We start from the raw sequence: 23,775 nt of genomic DNA on the forward strand, positions 1-23,775 counted from the left end.
AAAGGCATTCTAACTGTATTCTAACAGGCTTCATCGCGCAGTGAATGCTTTTGGACTATCAAGACGTGTTTTTGTTAGTTTTTTGTCGGTGAATCGATATGTCAGCTCTACTATCGTCTCTCAATCCGTCACACATTCAGCACAATAACATAATGTCGGGGAATGTCTTTAAATTATAGTTAAGGAAAAATCATACCTTTTCTGTTGTCTTCTTTTTTAAGAACTTCAAAAGTTGCACTTGAACCATTCTGCGCAGGAAAAAAACGAAAACTTGCTTGCTAGTGAGCAGCTTGTTACAGTACCGAGTTCTGATTTGCCAATCGCCGCTATTTAGTTTGTGAATTATCATAAGATGTTTAGAGATTTTTTACATTTAATTTGCATGGTAAATTTTACATAATAGGCTACACATATTATTCTAAATGGGATGGGGGATGGTGGTTTTACCAAGGGGATGCATCCCCCTCAATTCGAGCACTGACTGTATTACAATATAACGCTTAAGAGTTAACCTTTTTTTTCTGTGCAGTGGGGTTGTTGTGCGCTCTTGCGCACATGGGATCGGAGATCCTCTGCGCCCGCCTGTGCGCGTCGGTGCAGTTGCGCATGCGTGGGGAGCTCCCCGTGCCCACTGACTTGTAGCTTTGAGCCCAGAGTGCGCGCGGGTGGCACACAAGTAGCTCCAGGGCAGCCAGCGCGCAACGTTACCATGAGCCTCCCTGCTCCGCCGGCAGAGACTCCACGCGCAGACAGTGCCCATCTGAAGAGAGCAGCGCGACACCCACAGCCACACGATGCCCGGGGGAAAGAGAGGGCTGGTGGCACCGCAAAACACTTTCCTGGAGAATATCGTCAGACGCTCGAGTGGTGAGGAGCACGCTTATGCTTTCCGAAATGTGTTCGGTCACTTGACATTACAGAGACCGTGTTGCTCTGCATTTACATACTGAGTCAGTAATTCAAACTTAAAACATGTAATTAATATGGAGCTGTTTTGCACAGCTATTCGTATATTCATATTACATTTATGATATGAAACATGGACGGTGTGATGGAACATTGTAATGGTTTAACTTAATAATATATATTTTATATAATATATAATAATATATTTTTTTCTTTAATTTATTGGGATTTTTTCAATGCATTATTTACACCATGATGTTTGTTATTGAGTCGTTTATGAGATAAAATGCGAGTTAAATAAAGAAACTTCATGAAGCAGTCTTCATTTTTCATTTCATTTCATTTCACTTTATATAATCTAATATATATATATATATATATTTTTTTTTGCGCTGCAGAATTTATATTTTAGAGACAGTGTTTATTAACGTTTATTTGTTATTCATCTAACTGCAAATCTATGTATTATTTTGATTTTTAGTTCTTTAATTAAAAAAATAGAATTTTAACATCTTCAGAAATGTACTTATTCTAATGAACAATAAAACGTTAAGCAGTCGTAATTGAGAAAAGTATGGTGTACTTAATTATAACCTATGCAATTTAATGTAATTAGGTATTTCTCGTTCAGCTGATTTAAAAGGCACTACATTTAATTTCACTCCACATCTGTGCTCCAGCAGCACATCAAGACAGCACATTTTTAGAGATCTGATGCAAATTGCGGATTGTTGCGTTTACCCACCACTAGAGGGAGCATCATGATATTTCCCTGTCTCAATAATGCTGTTTGTGTCTGGATTCTTTGTAGTGCATCATAAACACTAATCTGAGGATTATAGTATATAACACAGCATAGTTAAAGTGAGGAAAAATAATTTGAATGTAAATCTAATAAGAGGTGTTAAACATCCCATTTATATTCTGCACTAAGAAAGAAGGACATTTTGTAGCTTTGTTTTTTTTTTTGTTTTTTTTTGTTTTTGTTTTTTATTTTAGCTTTTTAAAGTCTATGTTTTACAGAGAGTACACACCAGATGCTGAAGTAGATCAGTCATAGTAATTTACTGTAGTGTGTGTCACATCACTAATTCCTGCTCCCTCTTTTTCTCTCTGACATCATCCCTGAATTTTCAGAGACCAGTTTCTTGCTGGGGAACGCTCAGATTGTGGACTGGCCTGTTGTTTATAGTAATGACGGCTTCTGCAAGCTGTCTGGATACCACAGAGCAGAGGTCATGCAGAAAAGCAGCACATGCAGGTGAGTGGCTATACATGTTACAATATAAGTCTATAGGAATATGTTACACAGTTTTTTGTGGTACTTTAAGGTGTCTGTTGGATAAAACAATTTAAGACCGAAGCTTTATATTTTTTGTTGTGGATCCATGTGGATTAATTCCTACAAAACCAAGAAGTGGTTATGTCATAATCTTGAGGTGTTTCATCACTTTGGCTCTGCCTAATGTAGAGGAACATGTAAAACAAATCTTGAAAACTCTGGTACCATGACATCACTGATTATTCTTTTGTGAACTGATGTAAATGAATTTGGAATTTAAGTTTAAATAGATGAAAGTATCTTTTCGGCCAAGACATGATCTGGCCTCACAGTGGCAAAAAAAAAAATCTAATTTCAATAAGTGGCTGTCATAAAGTGCTGAGCCACAGATATACTGTCTTGCAGGTCATAAAGACTCAATAAAGAGTGTGTTCACTGCTCTGTGTGTGTGCATTTCGGATGGGTTAAATGCAGAGCACAAATTCTGAGTATGGGTCACCATACTTGGCTGAATGTCACTTCACTTTCATAAGCTTTTATCTGGGACAGCAACAGAAACAAACAGACTAAGATGGAATAATTGGTCACACTTTTGCATATGAATTTTAGCAAATCTCTGTAATCTTTTAATCTTAGTTATAACATATAACCATAATTCATGTCTGTTGGCAAAAGGTGGAAATCTTGAACATCTTCTGATAATTTTGCTTGGTCATATGACTTCCTGAATTCATTAGAATCTATGTAAATCCCACTCAAAGGATTGATGGGAGGGAGAACTGACCATTTCTTCTTAAACTGAATGATTTGGTTTGAGAATAGGAGATTACTGTCTGTCTGTCTCTCTGTAGTTTTATGTATGGGGAGCTGACGGACAAGAAGACCATAGAAAAGGTGAGACAGGCCTTTGACAACTATGAGTCCAACTTCGTTGAAGTGCTGCTGTACAGAAAGAACAGTAAGTGAGACTTCATACAAACAAACATATGAACACTGGCTAACACTTATAAAGTTTATAATATTACTTATGCTGGTGAATGCAGAGAATGTATTTTAGGGGTGTTCTAAACCATAGAAAAACACGTTAAGTTCCACACAGAATGGAATATCAGAACAAATCACTTTATACTTGTTTTAGTTTTTTTGTTAAAAATTGACACTTAAGACTGGTTTTGTGGTCCAGGGTCACATATCATATATTGGTTAGAAACGGCAATATAAAAAGGTTGTGAACTAGTTTAAAAACGTGGCGCTGTCAGAAATCATATGATAATGCTTACTTTGACATCTGACCTTGTACAGGAACTCCGGTGTGGTTCTACATGCAGATTGCACCAATTCGAAATGAAAATGACAAAGTGGTTTTGTTCCTGTGTACATTTAAGGACATCACTGTCTTTAAACAGCCTATTGAAGATGAAAGCACCAGGGGTGAGTTTTATACTCTCACGCACACATATAGGCTATACATAATCTGTATAATCCCCTTGTAATGTCAGTGATTAACTCAAAACAGATTCTCTAAAAGTCACAGTTTATATTGAACGTAATGGTAACAGACTGGCCAATAGAGCTTGTTGGGCTTGATTTTGTTATGAGAGATAAACACTTCCTCTAATGTGCTTATGTCATATAAATAAATATTTGTTTATGATTGGCAAGCGTTGCCAGCTTTTTCCTTTTGGCACTCACATGCAAGAGTTTTTTTTCAAGCACTGCGTGTGTGTGTTTGCTGGTGGGAGCTTGTTTATTGAGCTGAAAAAAGTTATTTAGAGTCTGATTCTAAAACTCCCAATAGTGCTGGCATAGACGTATTGCTTTGGTGTGTGTGGGTGAATTTCATAAAACCTTTTTTAGACAAGGTTCAGGTCATATTTCACTCTCAAAACTAAATAAAGAAATAAGAAATTACATGTTTCAAGAAAAAAATGCATATTTTATTCAATTACTGAACAATTTTGATGACAAATAAGTGCATTCTTTTTTTTTTTTAATAAGTCGATTAATTTTTTTTTTACTGTAATCAGTCACTATGGAGAACAAAGGGGAATTATGTTAGAGTAATGAGAATTTTGAGGGAAAATGTCTGAGTTTTTTGGCATTTTTTATTATGCAAAATGACTTTGGGTTGAAATGTGGTGTGAACGTATATGAGATTCATCAGTGTGTGGGATATGAGCTTTGCTCACATAGGAATGAAAGAGAGACAGATTTGAAACGTGTTCCAGCAGTTATATCTCATTGTAAATTCATTGCAGCAGTGACAGCAAACATTTGTCGCACTTTTACTCATATCTGAACCACAGAGGACTTAAGTTTTGGATTAATGTTATTGTTGTGTGCTTATACTGTTCAAAAAGGTCAGTAATACTTTAGTACTTTTATTCAGAAAAGATACTTTAAATTGAATTTTTTTTTTATGACAATAAAGATTTGCAATGTTACTTGCAATGTTACATTAATCTTCCATTTCAAATAAATGCTGTTCTTTTGAACTTTCCATTCATCCAAATAATACTGAAAAAGTCACATTTTCCACAAAAACATTAACAGCATTGATAATAATAAACAAATCAGCATATTAAAATGATTTCTGAAGCTTCATGTGACACTGAAGACTGGAGTAATTGCTACTTCTGTCTTTCAATTCAGTGAAGCAATTTTTCTAAAACACATTATATGTTTATTGTAGGTTGGACCAAGTTTGCACGTTTGACTCGAGCGTTGACGAACAGCAAAAGCACCGTTCATCAGCTCACGCCTATAAGCAGAACCGACATCACTTCACACAAACACTCCAGACTCGCAGAGGTGAGAACACACACACACAAACACACAGGCAGCATTTGCTTACATCCTTGACTGTGCAGTACAAGGTTATTCAAAACTTCATCTCATGGGGGACAAACTTGTAATAGAATCACACACACACACACACACACAGGACGCTGCTGTAACGCAATCTCTCACATGTCTGTTGGACAGCAATAGTCTACAGTGGGCTGCCAGAAGCTGTTATTAATAATTAATACAGATGAGGAATGTATGTGTGTGTCCCTAACCCCTGTTCACTTTTCTGCTTTTCTCATCTGTTGTTCATTGCTTTAAAACCTCCAAAATTGGCACCCTTTTTCTTCCATTGAATGGTGTGCGTCAATGTGACCTTGAAGTTTGCCTTTTTGTGAAGAAAAAAGGGGCTAGTCAAAACAGTTTTTGCCACAAATGTGCCATAGATGCTGTTGATTGAATCTTTGACTTGTATAGAAAATTTTCAGAAATTGTTTTTTTTTTTAATTTGTAAACTTATTTTTTCTTAAATATAAAACTAAGGTCTCCTCTTGATTAACAATGACATAGTTATTACCATTCAAAATGTAACAGGCAATAGCAGCTATTTTGCAGGTTTCTATTCTTGCATCGCCATTAAACATATTTTTGCAACCAACATTGTGCAGATCGATAAATGATCTTGAACGATCTATAGCCCTCCGTTATCTTCTGATCTTTATTGTCTCTAGGAGGGAAATTCTGTTAAATCTCAAAGTCAACATCATGTTCTGTTTAAACAAATATGCATTGTGTTTTGTCCAAGGAAGAATTGAACATTTCCAGTGCTAGTATTAATATTGGTAACACTTTAGAATACTGTTTCTTACTTACTACATAACTAATAAGGAATTATTGAAGAATTAACAGGTGATTATTCATTAACACTTAACTCACTACTGTTAACTACTAAGGAAGATGTGTTAATTAATCAGTATGTAATATAATTTTATAATTAAGTAACAGTTAGCTAATCAATAACTAATGTATTCTGTCATACCTCCTTAAGAACTACTATTAATTATCTACTAGTTAGGGTTCAAGAAAAATAACTATGAAGTAACTACTAATGAACAGTTTTACACAATTACATTGAATTGTGACCCTTTCATATATAATTTATTAGCAATATTATTAGTAGTATGAAAATGCAATATTAATATATGCAATACATTTTATAGAGGTTTTGCCTATGTAGTAAATTGTTTTGTGAGTGTGTTTTGTAAGAAATCAGCTTCCGACAGGAACCCCACCACGACTCCAGTGCCTTGCGATAATTACCTTAGTTTTTATATTTTATATACAGTACTGTATGTGTGCCTCCTCAGCATATACCACATTACCATTAATTCAATTTCTGTATGTAAGGCAAAGCCTGAGGAAAAGTGAAAATACAGGTATACAATTTGTAATTAATAAAGAATTATAAAATAATTATGCAGGACTTATTTTGAACCTGAAACATTAGGCCTATTCTAAAGTGAAAATATTGGGAACCCATTAATAATTAATAAATAATTATCAGATAATTCCTGAAGAATTACTTAGAATCTGAAACAGTATTCTAAAGTGAAAACATAGGGAACCCATTAGTAATTAATAATTAATTATTAAATAATTATGCAGGACTTATTTTGAACCTGAAACATTAGGCCTATTCTAAAGTGAAAATATTGGGAACCCATTAGTAATTAATAAAAAATTATCAGATAATTCCTGAAGAATTACTTAGAATCTGAAACAGTATTCTAAAGTGAAAACATAGGGAACCCATTAGTAATTAATAATTAATTATCAAATAATTATGCAGGACTTATTTTGAACCTGAAACATTAGGCCTATTCTAAAGTGAAAATATTGGGAACCCATTAGTAATTAATAAAAAATTATCAGATAATTCCTGAAGAATTACTTAGAATCTGAAACAGTATTCTAAAGTGAAAACATAGGGAACCCATTAGTAATTAATAATTAATTATCAAATAATTCTGAAGGACTTATTTTGAACCTGAAACATTAGGCCTATTCTAAAGTGAAAATGTTGAGAACCCATTAGTGATTAATAAAGAATTATTCAGCTGCAACGTGATCTCATGAGACTACGTGTGTATTTTTATGTTAAATGTGGTTCTACCACAGGTACATTACTTACGTTTTCATGCACATAAAAACGTACAACTTATTTATTGTTGTTTAAATATGACGTATTTATAGCAGTAAAACGTAAAAATACTTACGTGTTAGCAGCTAAAAAACTTAAATAATCTAATGTAATGTGTGAATGTATATAAATTCCCATGTATTAATATTAAAATCGTGGCCTTAATGATTTAAATCTGTTGTATTTGTCATATCAATACATGTTTTTAGTGAATTTATTGAAAGCAGTTTACTCATCTACTTAATAGGAAATAACATTTCTGTGCATGCTGCACACTCGTTTTGGGGATTACATAATGTTAAATGAGACTACACTTTGAAACCTTAAAATGAATACATTATATGTAATTGTTTAACCATTTTGTAATATTTTGCTGTGCGATTTTCTCCTATCCAATGACTGGCATTACAACCATAGATACACAAAAGCACAGCATATAATTACAAATCACATCCATTTTATTTGTTTGCTGTACTCCATATCTCTAGAATCCACATGTTTGCAAGGAACATATCCAAATTCAGCCCTTTATCAATCGATCTTCATCTTCATTCTCAGCAACAGCGACCATCACAGTCAAAGCCCGCGCTTGTTATGATATGATTATGATTCGAATTTGAAAATAGCGCTAGTGCGCCACCCTCGAGAAACGTTACGACATGGTTTACGGCACTGATATCGAACTCTCATTGGTTCTCACCTTATTCGTCACAGATTGCGACATGCTGTGTTTCAGTTGATAGACATTTGAAATCAGTACTGCGCCAGTGCGCCTTCACGGAGAGAAGATTCATAATTTCACGGATTAATAAATTAAATTCTGCTCAGCACCTTATAAAAACTATTACCTTCAGAGAGGACTGCGACTGGAACTCATTATCATTTGAACTACTTTTGGTACCACTGTTAATATTTTCGCAAAGAATAAATGATTAATGTTACATTTGTTTGTCTGTTATTTGTTTATTTATAACAGTAACGTTATGTAGTTTTAAGAAATGGTTATGGGTAGGTTTAGGGGTAGGTGTAGGATTAACGTTAGTGGCTCAAAATAACGTTTTAATGTTATATTTTTACTAAAATTGTGTTTTATTATGTTTTATTCTTTTAACATTCTGTATAAAATGGGTAGGTTTAGGTTCGGGTGGGGTTTAGGGATCTTACATTTATCAAAAAAAAAATATAAAAAGGGGAAAAAAATAAATAAATAATAATAATAATCCGATACGCATTAAAAAGCAGCTTCATGAGCTTCTATGGATAACTGACTGGTCAGAGAAAACGTTCTATCTGTACGTATTTGAGGTTGTTTTTACGTAAATTTAGTTACGTATCGAACCTGTAATTACGTCCAGATAATACGTAAACGACACTGTAAATACGTAAAGGCACATACGTATTGGACATTTTTAATTTACGTCTAAATGTGTACGTTTTGATTGTGAGATCAGGCTGAATTATTAGATAATTCCTCAAGAATTACTTAGAATCTGAAACAGTATTCTAAAGTGAAAACATAGGGAACCCATTAGTAATTAATAAAGAATTATCAAATAATTCCTGAAGAATTACTTAGAATCTGAAACAGTATTCTAAAGTGAAAACATAGGGAACCCATTAGTAATTAATAAAGAATTATCAGATAATTTTGCAGGACTTACAGAATTCTAAAGTGAACCTATTAGTAAATAATAATAAACTACATCATTTTGACTAAGAACAACCTATAAAAGTAATCATAAACTTTTTAAAATACTCTCATCTGTTTATTTCAGATGAGAACATTTCTTAATACAGCATATTTTATTCCATTTTAACATGTATACTGCCCACATTTGAACTAATTTAACAAACCTTTCATAATCAAAAGTTAAACATTTAGAAGCAAACAAAATCCATATTTCATTTCCATTATAGGCTAATAAGTGGGCTGTAACAAAGTTGCTACTGTAGTAGTACTTTGTACTTGTCCTTTTACTCAAGTAATTTTGAAAATGAATAGACCTACTTATAATTTTACTGGCGTAATATTTTATTGGGGTATCTGTACTTTTACTCAAGTACTTGATTTGTGGGACACAGCCTGATTATTACAGTGTTTTTTTGCGTATAACTGTTCATTAGTAGTTACTTCATAGTTATTTTTCTTCAACACTAACTAGTAGATAATTAATATTAGGTCTTCAGGAGGTATGACAAAATATATTAGTTACTGATTAGCTAACTGTTACTTAACACAATCATAAAATTTTATTACATACTGATTAGTTAACACATCTTTCTTAGTAGTTAACAGTAGTGAGTTAAGTGTTAATGAATAATCACCTGTTAGTTCTTCAATAATTCCTTATTAGTTATGTAGTAAGTAAGAAACAGTATTCTAAAGTGTAACCTTAATATTTAATACAAACTCACTTTCCTAAAGGCTCACTGTATTTCATTTCATTTTTACTCTCAGTGTCTCTTAAGATAATCCTCTTATTATGTCAGAAGTACTGAAAAAAGAATATATGGCTGTCAATTTATATACACTCATCTAAGGGATTATTAGGAACACCTGTTCAATTTCTCATTAATGCAATTATCTAATCAACCAATTACATGGCAGTTGCTTCAATGCATTTAGGGGTGTGGTCCTGGTCAAGACAATCTCCTGAAATCCAAACTGAATGTCAGAATGGGAAAGAAAGGTGATTTAAGCAATTTTGAGCGTGGCATGGTTGTTGGTGCCAGACGGGCCGGTCTGAGTATTTCACAATCTGCTCAGTTACTGGGATTTTCACGCACAACCATTTCTAGGGTTTACAATTACAAAGAATGGTGTGAAAAGGGAAAAACATCCAGTATGCAGCAGTCCTGTGGGCGAAAATGCCTTGTTGATGCTAGAGGTCAGAGGAGAATGGGCTGACTGATTCAAGCTGATAAAAGAGCAACTTTAACTGAAATAACCACTCTTTACAATCGAAGTATGCAGCAAAGCATTTGTGAAGCCACCAAACACACAACCTTGAGGCGGATGGGCTGAAACAGCAGAAGACCCCACCGGGTACCACTCATCTCCACTACAAATAGGAAAAAGAGGCTACAATTTGCATGAGCTCACCAAAATTGGACAGTTGAAGACTGGAAAAATGTTGCCTGGTCTGATGAGTCTCTGATGATTTCTGTTGAGACATTCAGATGGTAGAGTCAGAATTTGGCGTAAACAGAATGAGAACATCATCATGCCTTGTTACCACTGTGCAGGCTGGTGGTGGTGGTGTAATGGTGTGGGCGATGTTTTCTTGGCACACTTTAGGCCCCTTAGTGCCAATTGGGCATCGTTTAAATGCCACGGGCTACCTGAGCATTGTTTCTGACCGTGTCCATCCCTTTATGAACACCATGTACCCATCCTCTAATTGCTACTTCCAGCAGGATAATGCACCATGTCACAAAGCTCAAATCATTTCAAATTGGTTTCTTGAACATGACAATGAGTTCACTTTACTAAAATGGCCCCCACAGTCACCAGATCTCCACCCAATAGAGCATCTTTGGGATGTGGTGAAACTGGAGCTTCGTGCCCTGGATGTGCATCCCACAAATCTCCATCAACTGCAAGATGCTATCCTATCAATATGGGCCAACATTTCTAATTTGGTCAAATATTTATAGAATTCGACCATGCATTTTCAAAATAAATATTCATGTCAAATATTGTGAAATTTCACTTACATTGGTTTTACCTTTGGATTTTCTTCTCCAAGAAAAACTTTTTTACTCGATTGAATATTTTTATTTTCTTCTTTTTCTCAGATCCTTCTCTCCCTTTATCTCTCATTTGTCTCAGGTGCTTCAGCTCGGCTCTGACATTCTCCCGCAGTATAAGCAGGAAGCCCCTAAGACCCCGCCTCACATCATCTTACACTACTGCACCTTTAAGACCACCTGGGACTGGGTCATCCTCATTCTGACCTTCTACACTGCCATCATGGTTCCTTACAATGTCTCCTTCAAGACCAAACAGAATAACGTCACATGGCTGGTTCTGGACAGCATTGTGGACGTCATATTCCTTGTGGACATCGTGCTCAACTTCCACAACACGTTTGTCGGGCCTGGAGGGGAGGTGATCTCGGATCCGAAGCTGATCAGGATGAATTACCTGAAGACCTGGTTCGTAATAGACCTGCTGTCCTGTCTGCCCTATGACATCATCAACGCTTTCGAAAACGTGGATGAGGTGAGAAACTGTAAAGCCGCTGTTTTGTTGCTTTGTACCAGATTAGGACACAGCTGTAGTTGGCTGTAGTTGGCTTTTTCAAGTAAAACTCAGCAGTGCTTCAAACACTTGATTTTCTTTTTTAACTGTCAACCCATCAAAGATGAAAGATTGAACGATTATGTCAGGACTCATCAGAGGTACTCTTCTGAGGATAATGCTTTAGGGTTCTTGGTCAAATTCATTTAAACTTTTGAAGAGCTTGATAGTTTTGGGACAGAAAAACTGACAGCAATAGAAACCTTAGTGAAAGTTGGTGTCACACAAATGGAACACACCTTTCACTGACAGCTTAAATCTGTTCTAATTTACAGCTTATTTTTGCCAAAAACCTTCAAACTTGTGAATTTTAACTTTATGAGCTACCAAGCACCTCAAATGAAATGCCACTACATTGCCAATAAGTTCTAACAATTGAATATTTTTCCCCCAGAAGCTCTCATTTTATCAACTCTGTATCTGAACAAAGAAAAAAATACTTCACTTCCACTCCAACTAACAAAAGCCATTGTGTCATTGTGGTTCTTATCATTTGTGTGTGTAGTATTCACAAGCCAGTCATTGAAGGCACTATGTGTGGTCTGTGCCCTTTGAGACTGAAAGTAATAAAAAGAAGCCCACTGTATTGATTGGCCAAATACTCAGCAAATCATTTGAGATGATTTGTAAAGTGCTTCCTCTTGAAAATGGAACCATTTAAAGTGATATTGTCCTTTGCATCCTCTCCTGGTTTATGTTATATATTCTTGGAGTCTGTCCAGATTATGTGCTTTAGGATAGTTATTGATTTGTGCACATACAGTGGATCATTGAACACTAGCATGCTTTCTGTTATATTTTTTCAGAATTTTCTGGAATTTATATTATGAAAAGTACATTCACAGCTAAAAAAAAAAAAAAAATTATATTTTCAAGTAAAAATGTCTGATCTGTACATCTTGAAAACAAGATACATTTAAAATACTACAAAAGAGATTAAGCTTTCAGTATACCTTGATTTATTTTATTCCACCGATTTTGGCAAATAGTATTTTATTGTTCATTTAAGGTTTTATTTATCTAGGTCTGTAACATGAAAAAATCATTTTACTAATTATGAACAGTTTTAAAAGCTCTCAGTAATGCAGCCAGAGGCATCATGCCCATTCAAAGCCAAAAAAAGAAATAAAAATAGCCGAATAATATTTTTCATATTTGATACAATCACACCGGTGTGATTAAATCGTTTAGTTTGACACAGCATCAGCTGCTAAATCCAAATCCGCGCTCGCTGGCTGGCGCTGAGCCAGAGACAGACACGGTTGTACAGTGCTGCATTATAACCAATCAAACACGATTCTGTTGAGCTTATGAATGAAATGGCCAATCAGAGACGTGCAGATGTGTCATCGCTGAAACGCTGTGTTTCGTTCACTTTTTCGCTGACTGAATTATTTGGCCAATTCTCTCATCAGAAACAACAAAGTGCAGATGTGCGTATGAATGTAAGTAAGATATTCATTTCACAGTGTAAAGAGCTTCATTGATTATAATGGGATTTTTTGAGTGTGTCTGAACTCTGGCTACACTGAATGAAAATGTTCTTTGATAATATAAATGTTCTTTACTCTCTGTAAAATAAAAGTGTTATAATAAGTAACTTACAATATTGTTATTACAATTCACATCAAATGCAAATTCAGTCATATTAAAAATATTTTATGGCATGACACCCATATCTGCCACTGAAGTAAAAAGGCGGCATTTTATGTGTAGTTAATAGATTACACTGATAGTCTACTTTACCCATCACCATTTATTGATCAAATAACAATCTATAAAGGTGCAAAACGCATTTATAGGCTACACATATTTGATAATCGAGACATGTCTTAATATAGTTAACACGTTTGGAAATATTTTGAATTAAAAAATATATAAATACATATATCTCTCTTGTATGGGTTAAACAGAGCTACCCCACACACACATGCCCCCTTAAAACTCACGAGTGCATGACGCCCCTGAATGCAGCTCTCAGTAAAATTGCACACACATGAAAAATTGTTCAAGTCGACTCCTCTCTGTTTTCCTTGATAACAGAACTCTGTGTCTGAACTGGATGCATGCAGTTTTGCCTGTTGTCTCTGTTAAATAGCTCTGATACTTTAGTACAAGCTTACAGAAAAATCCCATAGCACAAATTCGGCATGTTAACTTTCATGTGTCTTATCGCATAAAAGAGAATTTTATATTTAAGGTTTTGCTGTAAACATCATGTAATCATCTGTTTATTCTCATGAAGACCTTCTGTGTCTAGGCAGGCCAGCATCAGATTAATAAACACAAGGATCATACATGCCTTCAGGCTTCAGTAGCTACATTACATTAATACATACATTTGGGGTTTGCATAAAAATATGTTTATGATAACTTAAAAAGCTGTGGGACTGTTTTTAATATATGTATGAATGGTATATTTATTTGGTTAGTATAACTTTGCTGGTATTTGTTCAGGCTTATTGATTTAAAGTAGTTTTTTTTAATATCATGATTCACATTTTTGTGTGCTCTGTGCCTTATGACTAAATATCCATTAATGTGTCTAAACTTGGTTAAAAAGGTGTAAATAGATTTTATTAATGAACTTCTATTAACTTAACTAAATTAAATCAACATTTGGTGTGACTACACTATGCATTAAAAAAAGTTTTTTTCCTAGTGGCACTTGCACATTGTTTTTCAGGTAGCTTTGCAGGCAGGTTTCTTGAAGCATTTTGGAAACATTTCCACAGTTCTTCTGGATTGAGTCTGTCTCAGTTTGTTCTGTTTCTTCATGTTATTCCAGACAGACTGATGATGGTTAGATCCGATCTCTGTGTGGAGCACTGGCTGCTGTCAGACTCCTAAAAAAATCTCACTGGATTATTACAATTAATAGCAAAAATAATGTTTGGAAATGTGAACTGATATTTTCTACTGAAACACTATTGCAAAAGATAATAATAGACTTAAAATAACTGACTTAAAACCATTTTTTTGTTGGTGAAAATACTAGTGGCCTAAGACTTTTGCACAGTATGGTATATTATTTATTTATTTGCTTCTATAATCCTGTGATAGGGCTGGGGTTTGAAGTTTAGTTATATATCTTTAAATATTTAGATTTATCATTTTTGTCTGAGTTTAAGTGAGTATTGTCAGGGTTGGGTGAAGGGTTGAGGAGAGGACTCAAATGCAGGAAGTTTGGGCTCTTTATTACCAAAATTAACAAATTAACAAAAACAGACAACAGAAATTACCCTGTGTGGGAAAAAAACACTACTGGAAATTTGACTGGCAGGGCAGGACAAGACAGGACAGGAACAGGCATGGCAACATTATACAACAAACTGGCACAGGACTCCAAACTTCAAACACAAGGAGAATAAATAGGGAACAAAGAAGGCAGGTAATGAGGCAGGACATGTTGGGCAAAATAACCAATAATCAGGTAACAAAGTGTGTGGGGTTAATAAATAGACAGGAAAGCACTTGGCACACAAAAACAAACAAAACAAAAGCACTCACACAAATCAAGACATGAACACACAGCTAAGCATGTTCACATAAAAACATGACAACATGAAAGCACACGGTTGAGGAAAACCCAAGCTGTTGGCTACACAACACAAAACAGAACATACCAAGAAAGTACACGGCCGATGTAAACACAGACCCCATGCTAAACTGAACACAACGACATGAGCACCTAGGCAATAAAAACATAAACCAAGTGCTCACAAAACACAGAAGCCAATAGTGCACGGCTAGGGAATGAACACACAACCAGGGCACTCACATGAGAAACAAAACACGGAGCATGAGTGCTCGAACTCAAACACCAGACCAAATCTAAGCTAGACATGAGTGCTAGAATCCAAACACCACACTCGAACATGAAACAAGGCATGCAGACAAGAGAGTGCACGGCCCTAGGACACTTGAGACCGCACATTCACACAAGGACAATACAGGAGTGTTGGGGCTCTGTCAAAAAATTATAAATAGAATAAACTAGACTGAAGTGACAGAACCCTGACAAGTATAGCAGGCTACATTGTTGGTCATTCCTGCACACAGAGTTGCTCTCATCTCACTGCATGTCTGGAACTAAATTTGCACTTTATTGGAAAGGAAATGCTTCAGATGCTCAGGCTGGACCGAATGGCAGTGTTTTTATGCAGTGGAAGGACTAAAGTGCTGCCTGACATCAAAATTTCAGAGGCCTTTTAATGTTGGAGGATCATGAGAGAGAACAGAGTGTTCTCCCCACAAAGTGATTGTGATGTCCAACCGCTTTTGCATCTTTTTTCTATCAGCATGGCTCAGCTCACCTGGCTCCAAATTTAGAAAAAACTGTTTGCAGAATTTTATTTTGTGCAATTAGAACTGTAAAGAGTGTGTTCAGTGAACAGAAAAATTTGAATAGCGCTCATTATTTCTGAGTGTAGCATTTCATTAACATTACTGTGTGCCAAACAATATTATATAACTCAATGGTCTGTTTGAGCATCTTTGTGGTAAATGACAATAAAAGAATGATTTAACCAGACAGAATACATGTTGAATTGATTTTCTCTTTGTGTGCTTCATTTTGGTGTGTAGACAATTGTTTATAATATATGTTATATGTTTATAAAAAGAAAATCTGTGATATATATAAAGTTATGTTATGTTATGTTATGTTATAAATATAACCGTCTGTTATTTATCTTTCTCGTTTCCAGGGCATCAGCAGCTTGTTCAGTTCTCTGAAGGTAGTTCGACTGCTTCGATTGGGTCGTGTTGCACGTAAACTGGACCACTATTTGGAGTATGGTGCAGCAGTGCTCGTGTTACTGGTCTGTGTGTTTGGATTGGTGGCCCACTGGCTTGCCTGCATATGGTACAGCATTGGAGATTGCGAGGTCATTGATGAACAAACAAACACCGTCAAGACTGACAGCTGGCTCTACCAGTTAGCCACGAGCATTGGATCCCCGTACCGGTACAATGCCAGTGGGACTGGCCAATGGGAGGGCGGCCCTGGGAAAGACTCTCTGTATATAACGTCACTATATTTCACCATGACCAGCCTGACCACCATTGGCTTTGGAAACATCGCGCCAACCACAGACGGAGAGAAGATCTTCTCTGTGGCCATGATGATGGTCGGATGTGAGTGCTTGTCTTCTTAAATGTCTTATTTTTCAGAATTGTCTTGGTTAAGTCAGGTGATCTGATCAGGTGAAATAGACTGTAATTTTCATAGGAGGAAGTGGATCACCCAAAGTAAATTAAACACGGTCTCTTTATCTGTTCCTTTCTTGCATCCTTAGTCCTTTTTCTGTTTATTCTCTGCTCTGTCAGAATAACTCAGACTAATCTCATCTGGCCCCTCTGTCCTCCAGACAGTAGTGCTTTGCTTCTAGTGCAGCTCCTTCAGAAGTATCTCTGAGACAGTAATAGAGAGAAATTGGTAGAGAGAGGGACATAAAACTGGAGGAACAAAGCCAGTCATTGTTAATGTCCTTCTCCAGCAGTGTGCATCTGGTGAGGAGTCACTCTAGAAACTAAACTGAGATACGGTCATAATTACTAGAATGTGTGAGTGCTGACAGGCACAAACACACATATAGAAACCCCAATCACTGACCCGCACAGACTCCAAGGGGCTTTAGGCATGTTTTGAGGACACTTTAAGTTTACAGTGTTTCTTTCATGTGGAACAAAACCCAGGTTCAAATGTATATAAATATATAAAGTATATGCATTCCCTAGAACTCTTGATGTTGCTAGGCTATTTATTTATTTATTTCTCATTATATTTTTACATTTTAATTATATTTTTACATTTTTTACAGTACATTACAGTTCAAAAGTTTATAGTCAGTAAGATTTTTTTTAATAAATTAATGCTTTAATCAGCAAAGATGCATTAAATGAATCAAAAGTGACCGTAAAACCTTTAAAATGGGTATGTACGTTGATAATAATAATAATTATTATTTTCTTTAGCAGCAAATCAGCATATTAGAATGATTTCTGATGAATCAGTTGAATCCGAAGACTGCTGTAATGGCTGCTTAAAATCCAGTTTTGCCATCCCCGTAATAAATTACATTTAAAAAAACATTATAATAAAAAAACAGATTTTAATTTAAAACGTAATAGTATTGTATTGTATTGTATTTTTGATCAAATATATGGTGAGCTTAAGAGACTTTGCAGTATTGCCTGTTTTAGTTGACTCAGATAAGCCTTGCCTCCCATCACTGCCCCAGCTTATAATTTACTTTGTCTTTTTGTAAAAATACCCCCATTAGAGCTGTGAATCATAAGACATTTTCTTGCTTTTGACCCAGACAACGGTTTCCCTGACCTGTAATAATCTTTAACCTGACATCACACGGGTGGAGGAGTCAGCAGATGCTTATTAGACTAATGGGTCATTATGAACCTTTAAGAGGATGCTCAAATGAGCTCTGCTGATGCTGTTGTGGGTGCTGATGCATGAAATGTATAGCTCTTCAAGGAACAGCAAGAAACAGCTTTCAGTATATGACTAAGAAGGGATTTCTCCCATGTGTGTCTAATGACATTATTAAGGCCACACTCAGAAAAAAGTACAAAAGCTGTCACTGGGGTTGTACCATTTTAAAAGGTGCACCTTTGTACCTTATTTCTCTTTAAATGGTGCATATTAGTACCTTAAAGGTATAAAGGGGACCACCCTAGTGACAGCTTTTATTCCATTATTTCTGAGACTGCAAAGTGTAAGAGTGTAAGGCCAGAAATGAGCTTGTTTTCAGCCTTAGGCCCTTAACAAGGCTGTTGATTTACTTATGATGTTGTCTTCAGAACACTTTGGTTTGATCAAGGGGAGATGATCACACACGCCCAATAAAAACAGCAGTACACAATTAATGAAGAGAATAATTATAGTTCTGGTGACTCTTTGATGAGGCTTGTACACAGCACAGAGTCCCATTCTCTGTAATTATCTGAACGCATTGTTCTCTTCTACTGATCCTTCAGTCAAGATCTTTTCTCTTTCGTTTATGTGTTTCACTAAAGATCTTTATTCCTGTCTTGCCAACATCTTTTTGTCTGTGTGTGTGTCTGTCTCTGTTGAAGTGAGTCCTAGAAGGCCTCATTATGCGTGGTAGTTTGTTCAGGTTCCCCTGAGACTCTCCCTCGTTTGCCATCCGTGCCATTTGCTCTACAACTTTTCCCATCTGCCCTGAAGTTACACCTTGATGAAAAACTTAAAATCACACCGGGTGAAATGTAGGGTGGAATATTGTTGTATTTTACTCACATATGCCAGATAAACCGGTGACTCTAGATACCTCATGACATTAGTTTTTAATGTTTATATTTATTACAAACTGTTCAAAACAAGCAGATTTTATGATCACATGTTCTCAGTCACCATCTCTGACTGATACTGTGAGGAACTGTCACAGCCAGTTAGGACTGGAAAATATATCCAATATTCATAATTCACATGCAGTGTTAATGTGATGATTTAAATGCACATTATATTGGCTGTTAAAGACATATTGGAATAAATATATATATATATATATATATATATATATATATATATATATATATATATATATATATATATATATATATATATATATATGAAAAAAAAAAATATATATATATATATATATATATATATATATATATATATATATATATATATATATTTATATATGTATTTTTTTTTTTTTTTTTTCATTCCTCGAATGAGAGTGTGAAGTGTTACTTTTTTTCAAAGATGAATCATGATTTGCTCACATCATGCATGCACAGAACATTTTTGTTTCATAAAACATTGATTCAGTCATGATTAAAAGAGTGAATTGTTTACTTTGTAAATTGTGAAGATGTGTTGATACTTTTAGTCTGTTCTGTGGGTCTATTTAAAACACATCATATGTGGACATTTATTAATTTTACAGCATGAACAGAGCAACAGTATTTTCACTGTTCAGTGTAAACAGATCGTATAGTTTCTGCATATTAAGATTAAGAATATTTGATTAAAAACTAGTCACCACTTTAATTTTTTTTAACTTTTTAAATTTCTTTCTTTCTTTCTTAACTGTTGGTTCTCTTTACCTTTCTCTGGCAGTCTTTCTGTGATCAAAATCATTTTTCTTACTGTACAAATTCTTGGTCATTTCGTTGGCTTTTCATCATCCATTTTATCTCATCATATTCCATCCTCTGTTCCTGCTCTTCCCTTATTGGTTGTGAGTGGAATATTTGGAAAGCTATTTCAGGAAAGGTTGCCATAGAGACGAGGTGCAAAGATACGTGGTAACTCATAAGAAAGGCAATAAACACAGTGCCAGAAGTTTACATTGTACATGTACTATATATATATGTATATAAGACATTTAGTTTTAATTAATATTCAAGTACTGGAAAAATGGAAAAACAAGAACAGCACTAAAATAATTTTCTGTTCATAAAATAGTGTTCCAAATAACATCCAGTGACTTTGGATAAATATGGGTTTGAAAATATAAATGTCATATAAAAGTGACATTTGGAAATATACATTTTAGAAATTGAAATAAATTATTTAAATCAAGATCTAGCTTTATGAAAGTGTATATTATGAAATTATGTATTACGATTGATACAGAATGTTGTTTGTTTAAAATTATATAATATTAATGTTTTATTTGTCCACACATATACTTTGTTCTAAGCTTTATTTGGTAATGAAAAAATAAATGTATACAATTGTTTTATTTTTGTAATTAATTAATCATTTAATTTTAAGTACTTAAGTCAACCACATATTCAGACCCTCAAAAGTGAACACTATTGTGTAATATTGTTACAAATGAACCAGAGTTAGTTTTTCTTATTTCAAATCTGTCTGACGTGACAATTTTTTTCTCTCCTCATGTCCTAAAGCTCTCCTTTACGCCACTATCTTCGGTAATGTGACAACCATTTTCCAGCAGATGTATGCAAACACCAACCGTTACCACGAAATGCTGAATAACGTGCGGGATTTCCTCAAGCTCTACCAGGTGCCCAAAGGCCTCAGTGAGAGAGTGATGGACTACATCGTCTCCACGTGGTCCATGTCCAAAGGCATTGACACAGAGAAGGTGAGACTGAAACAGATTGGATGATTTCATGACAATATCAAAGTTTTTGATATTATCCGTGGAAAATACTAAATTGGAAATTCATCTGTGCACAGGTGCTCTCCATCTGCCCCAAGGACATGCGGGCAGACATATGCGTGCACCTGAACAGGGAGGTGTTCAACGAGCACCCAGCATTCCGATTGGCCAGTGACGGATGCTTGCGCTCATTGGCCGTGGAGTTCCAGATGATACACTCCGCCCCCGGGGACCTCATCTTCCATGCGGGTGAAAGCGTGGACCTGCTCTGCTTCATGGTGTCAGGGTCACTGGAGGTCATCCAGGATGATGAGGTCATCGCTATACTGGGTTAGTTTAAAAAATGAGTTTTAAAGTTTAAAAGTTTTTAAAAGCACTAATTAATACATTCTATGAACTTCAGCTTCGTTCACACTGCCTGTCCAATTCCGATTATTTGTGTATCTAATTGGAATCTTATCTAAATTACTGACTCCACACTGTATAATGCAACTGGTCAGATTAGATTTGTTTTCCAGAAATATCTTGCAAAAACAACAACAGCACTATGGATGGGTTTGCATGACTTGATTCTGTGCTGCCATCTGCATCAGTTTCAACTTGTGTAGACCAAGCTGACTAGCAGTATACTCTAATTTTGCATTTTTGAGCTGCACTTCACAACAACACAAACGTGTTTCTGCAATGACTTTTAGCTTGTTTCGTACAGCAACATCTGATATGTTTAGGTCGTATGTGGTGTGAGAAAATGATGGGCAAAAAAATCCCATCGTGGCATCGGTTGCCATCGTGATGAAAACAATTTTAAAAAGTAGTAACAGACTTGTGGCACAACAGAACAAAACCAGCATATGCTTCTCATAGATTAAATAAATAGAAATTTCTTTAAAGTTGTCTTTTTGACATCATTAATTTGTCATCAGACTGACTTCCACTACAACACTGTCTCATTTTCAAATTTCAATCAGCTGCTTCACAGAAATTGCATTTAGATGATCATTCTCACTTGAGCTGTCATAGCAACGGATCCATACAGCGCCATTAATCATGAATCTCTAATGGCCAATAAGTTGAAGCCTCAGCAGGACACTTGGACCCAAAATGTCTCTCTGTGCCCAGGAGGGTGGTGGGTGTCTGGGCAGAGGAAGATGATCTCCTGGAGAGCTGAGTTACCGAGGTGTAGAGCTCTGCAGGAGACGAATGAAAAAAAAATTAAGTCATTAATCACGTTTATCCATATGGCTCACATTTACCCAATACAATTTTCACTGGACTATCTTCAGCAGAACTGTTGTAAATGTGCGTAAATGAAGGAAAAATATTCCCAGGAGTCACTTGTTTACTATAATGGATTGTTCACCCAAAATGAAGGTTCTGGCATTATTTACTCACCGTCATGCCATTCCAAACCTGTATTAATTTCTTTGTTTTGTTGAAAACAAAAGAAGATATTTTGAATAGTCTGTGTTTTTTGCCTATAAAGTGACATTTTGTTGGGTCTAAATGTTGTTTTGAATCCCGCTGACTCTGAAAAAAATCTTCATTGTTGTTCAAAATATCATCTTCTGTGTTGCCCAGTAGAAACTAAACCATACAGGTTTGGATTGACATGATGGTGAGTAAATTACACATTTTTAATTTTTGGTGGATTTCTGGTTTCAGAGCCTCATTTTCTGGTGCATTTTTGCTTTTTTGCATTTTCTACCTATACTCTACACCCACTATAAAAGAGTGATAAAATATTACAGTATGGATCCTAAAGGTATGGGTTCAACTGTCCCCACGGCGACAGGGTGCCATGGTAACGCATAACTCCTTGGAGGCCATGTTTGGTGGCTTTGGTCTTCTGTCTGAGATAAACTGTAAATCCCCACAGTCTCTTCGCTGTACTACATACACATCTTCAAACTCTCAGTAGAGCCCTTGACAAAGTCTCTGCAGGCCATATCTGCTGCACACAGTATGTTCGAATCAAAATAAACACCCTGACCGTGTGAATCACTCCTTTATTTCCAGAATATTGTTTCCATGAAGATTGAAAATCGTTTTGGAATAGGTATTAAGTTGTATAGAAGTTAAGTTTTTTATAATGATTTCTACCGAATGCATCTTAACAGCTCTTAGGCTTGCACTCTACAACCTATTATTAGAGTTGACACAAAAGTGGTTTGCTTTTTTAGAACATATGATGCCAGAACAATGATTTTCAGGAAAAGAGAAATTTTCAGTTTTCCATTGAAAGGTTAATAAGAACGCATTTGTGCATTCACTCCTAGCAGCTGCTAATTGTGGTTTAATTGGTCTGGCATGTGCAGCCAATTAAATGTGTTTTGGTTGGAATAAATCTTTAATTGGCAGGACAAACACCTGTGACAGACGATCTCTGTGTAGAGATTATACTGAGATCAGCATTAAAAATATTGGTATCAAAACAAGTAATTTTTATTTTTTAAACCAACGAAATAAGGTTTTTGGTCTGTCCAGGTGTATGTCTGTTGTTCTAGTAGTAAATGTATGTTCAGCACCTCTGTGACCTATGGAATCAGTGTAGGGTTGGGACTTGAAGGTTGAAGGTCTATTTTAGGTTCCTGGCGCCAAGGATCTGCAGAAAGTGATCGTAGAGATCAGTGTGCCATTGATCTTCAGCATCTTAAACAAGTAGAGACAACTACACTCCTCTCTGATAATGCCACATTTATCTAATGCAGCAATTATTCTGCTTTCTTACTGTTTCTTGCCCTCATTCACTAAAGCTTTCTGTCAGTTCTGAAAATGAGAGATAATTAAAAGAAGATCCTTGAGCTTTAAGAGTGTTGTGTGCTTCACATTTATTGCATTCGTGAATAGTTTTAGTTTCCTTTTGGCCTTAAAATATGAAGTCTTTTTTACAAAAAAAAATCTCATTGTTGACAGTTCATCAACTATTAAATTGAACCAAGACTCTGCCTAACATTTTTTCTTTCTTTTTGATAATCAGATTTGAGTGTAAGACACAAAATATCTGTCAGTAATTCCATTCTGTTCACCAGAAAATGAAAATTCTGTCATTTACTCACCCTCATGCTGTTCTAAACTCATGTGTTTTCCTTTCTCATTTGGAACATAAAAGATGTTTTGCAGAACATCTTTTGTATTACACTGAATAAAGTCATATGAGTTCAGAATGACGAGA

General features: G+C 35.4%; 1 protein-coding gene across 1 annotated transcript in view; it reads left to right on the forward strand.

Moving 5' to 3' along the window:
• Nucleotides 1–580: 580 nt before the first annotated feature.
• LOC132110490 (potassium voltage-gated channel subfamily H member 5-like) overlaps nucleotides 581–23,775 on the forward strand; it is a 32,600-nt gene continuing 9,405 nt past the window's right edge. Inside the window, exons 1-9 of the mRNA XM_059517139.1 lie at nucleotides 581–867; nucleotides 2,044–2,167; nucleotides 3,040–3,146; nucleotides 3,491–3,619; nucleotides 4,881–4,999; nucleotides 11,008–11,400; nucleotides 16,188–16,617; nucleotides 20,386–20,585; nucleotides 20,681–20,933. Of these exons, the coding sequence (XP_059373122.1) occupies nucleotides 795–867; nucleotides 2,044–2,167; nucleotides 3,040–3,146; nucleotides 3,491–3,619; nucleotides 4,881–4,999; nucleotides 11,008–11,400; nucleotides 16,188–16,617; nucleotides 20,386–20,585; nucleotides 20,681–20,933 (1,828 nt within the window). The 5' untranslated portion in view covers nucleotides 581–794. The remainder of the gene's footprint in view (nucleotides 868–2,043; nucleotides 2,168–3,039; nucleotides 3,147–3,490; nucleotides 3,620–4,880; nucleotides 5,000–11,007; nucleotides 11,401–16,187; nucleotides 16,618–20,385; nucleotides 20,586–20,680; nucleotides 20,934–23,775) is intronic.

The sequence above is a fragment of the Carassius carassius genome, chromosome 30 (assembly GCF_963082965.1).
Source record: "Carassius carassius chromosome 30, fCarCar2.1, whole genome shotgun sequence".
Lineage (NCBI taxonomy): Eukaryota > Metazoa > Chordata > Actinopteri > Cypriniformes > Cyprinidae > Carassius > Carassius carassius.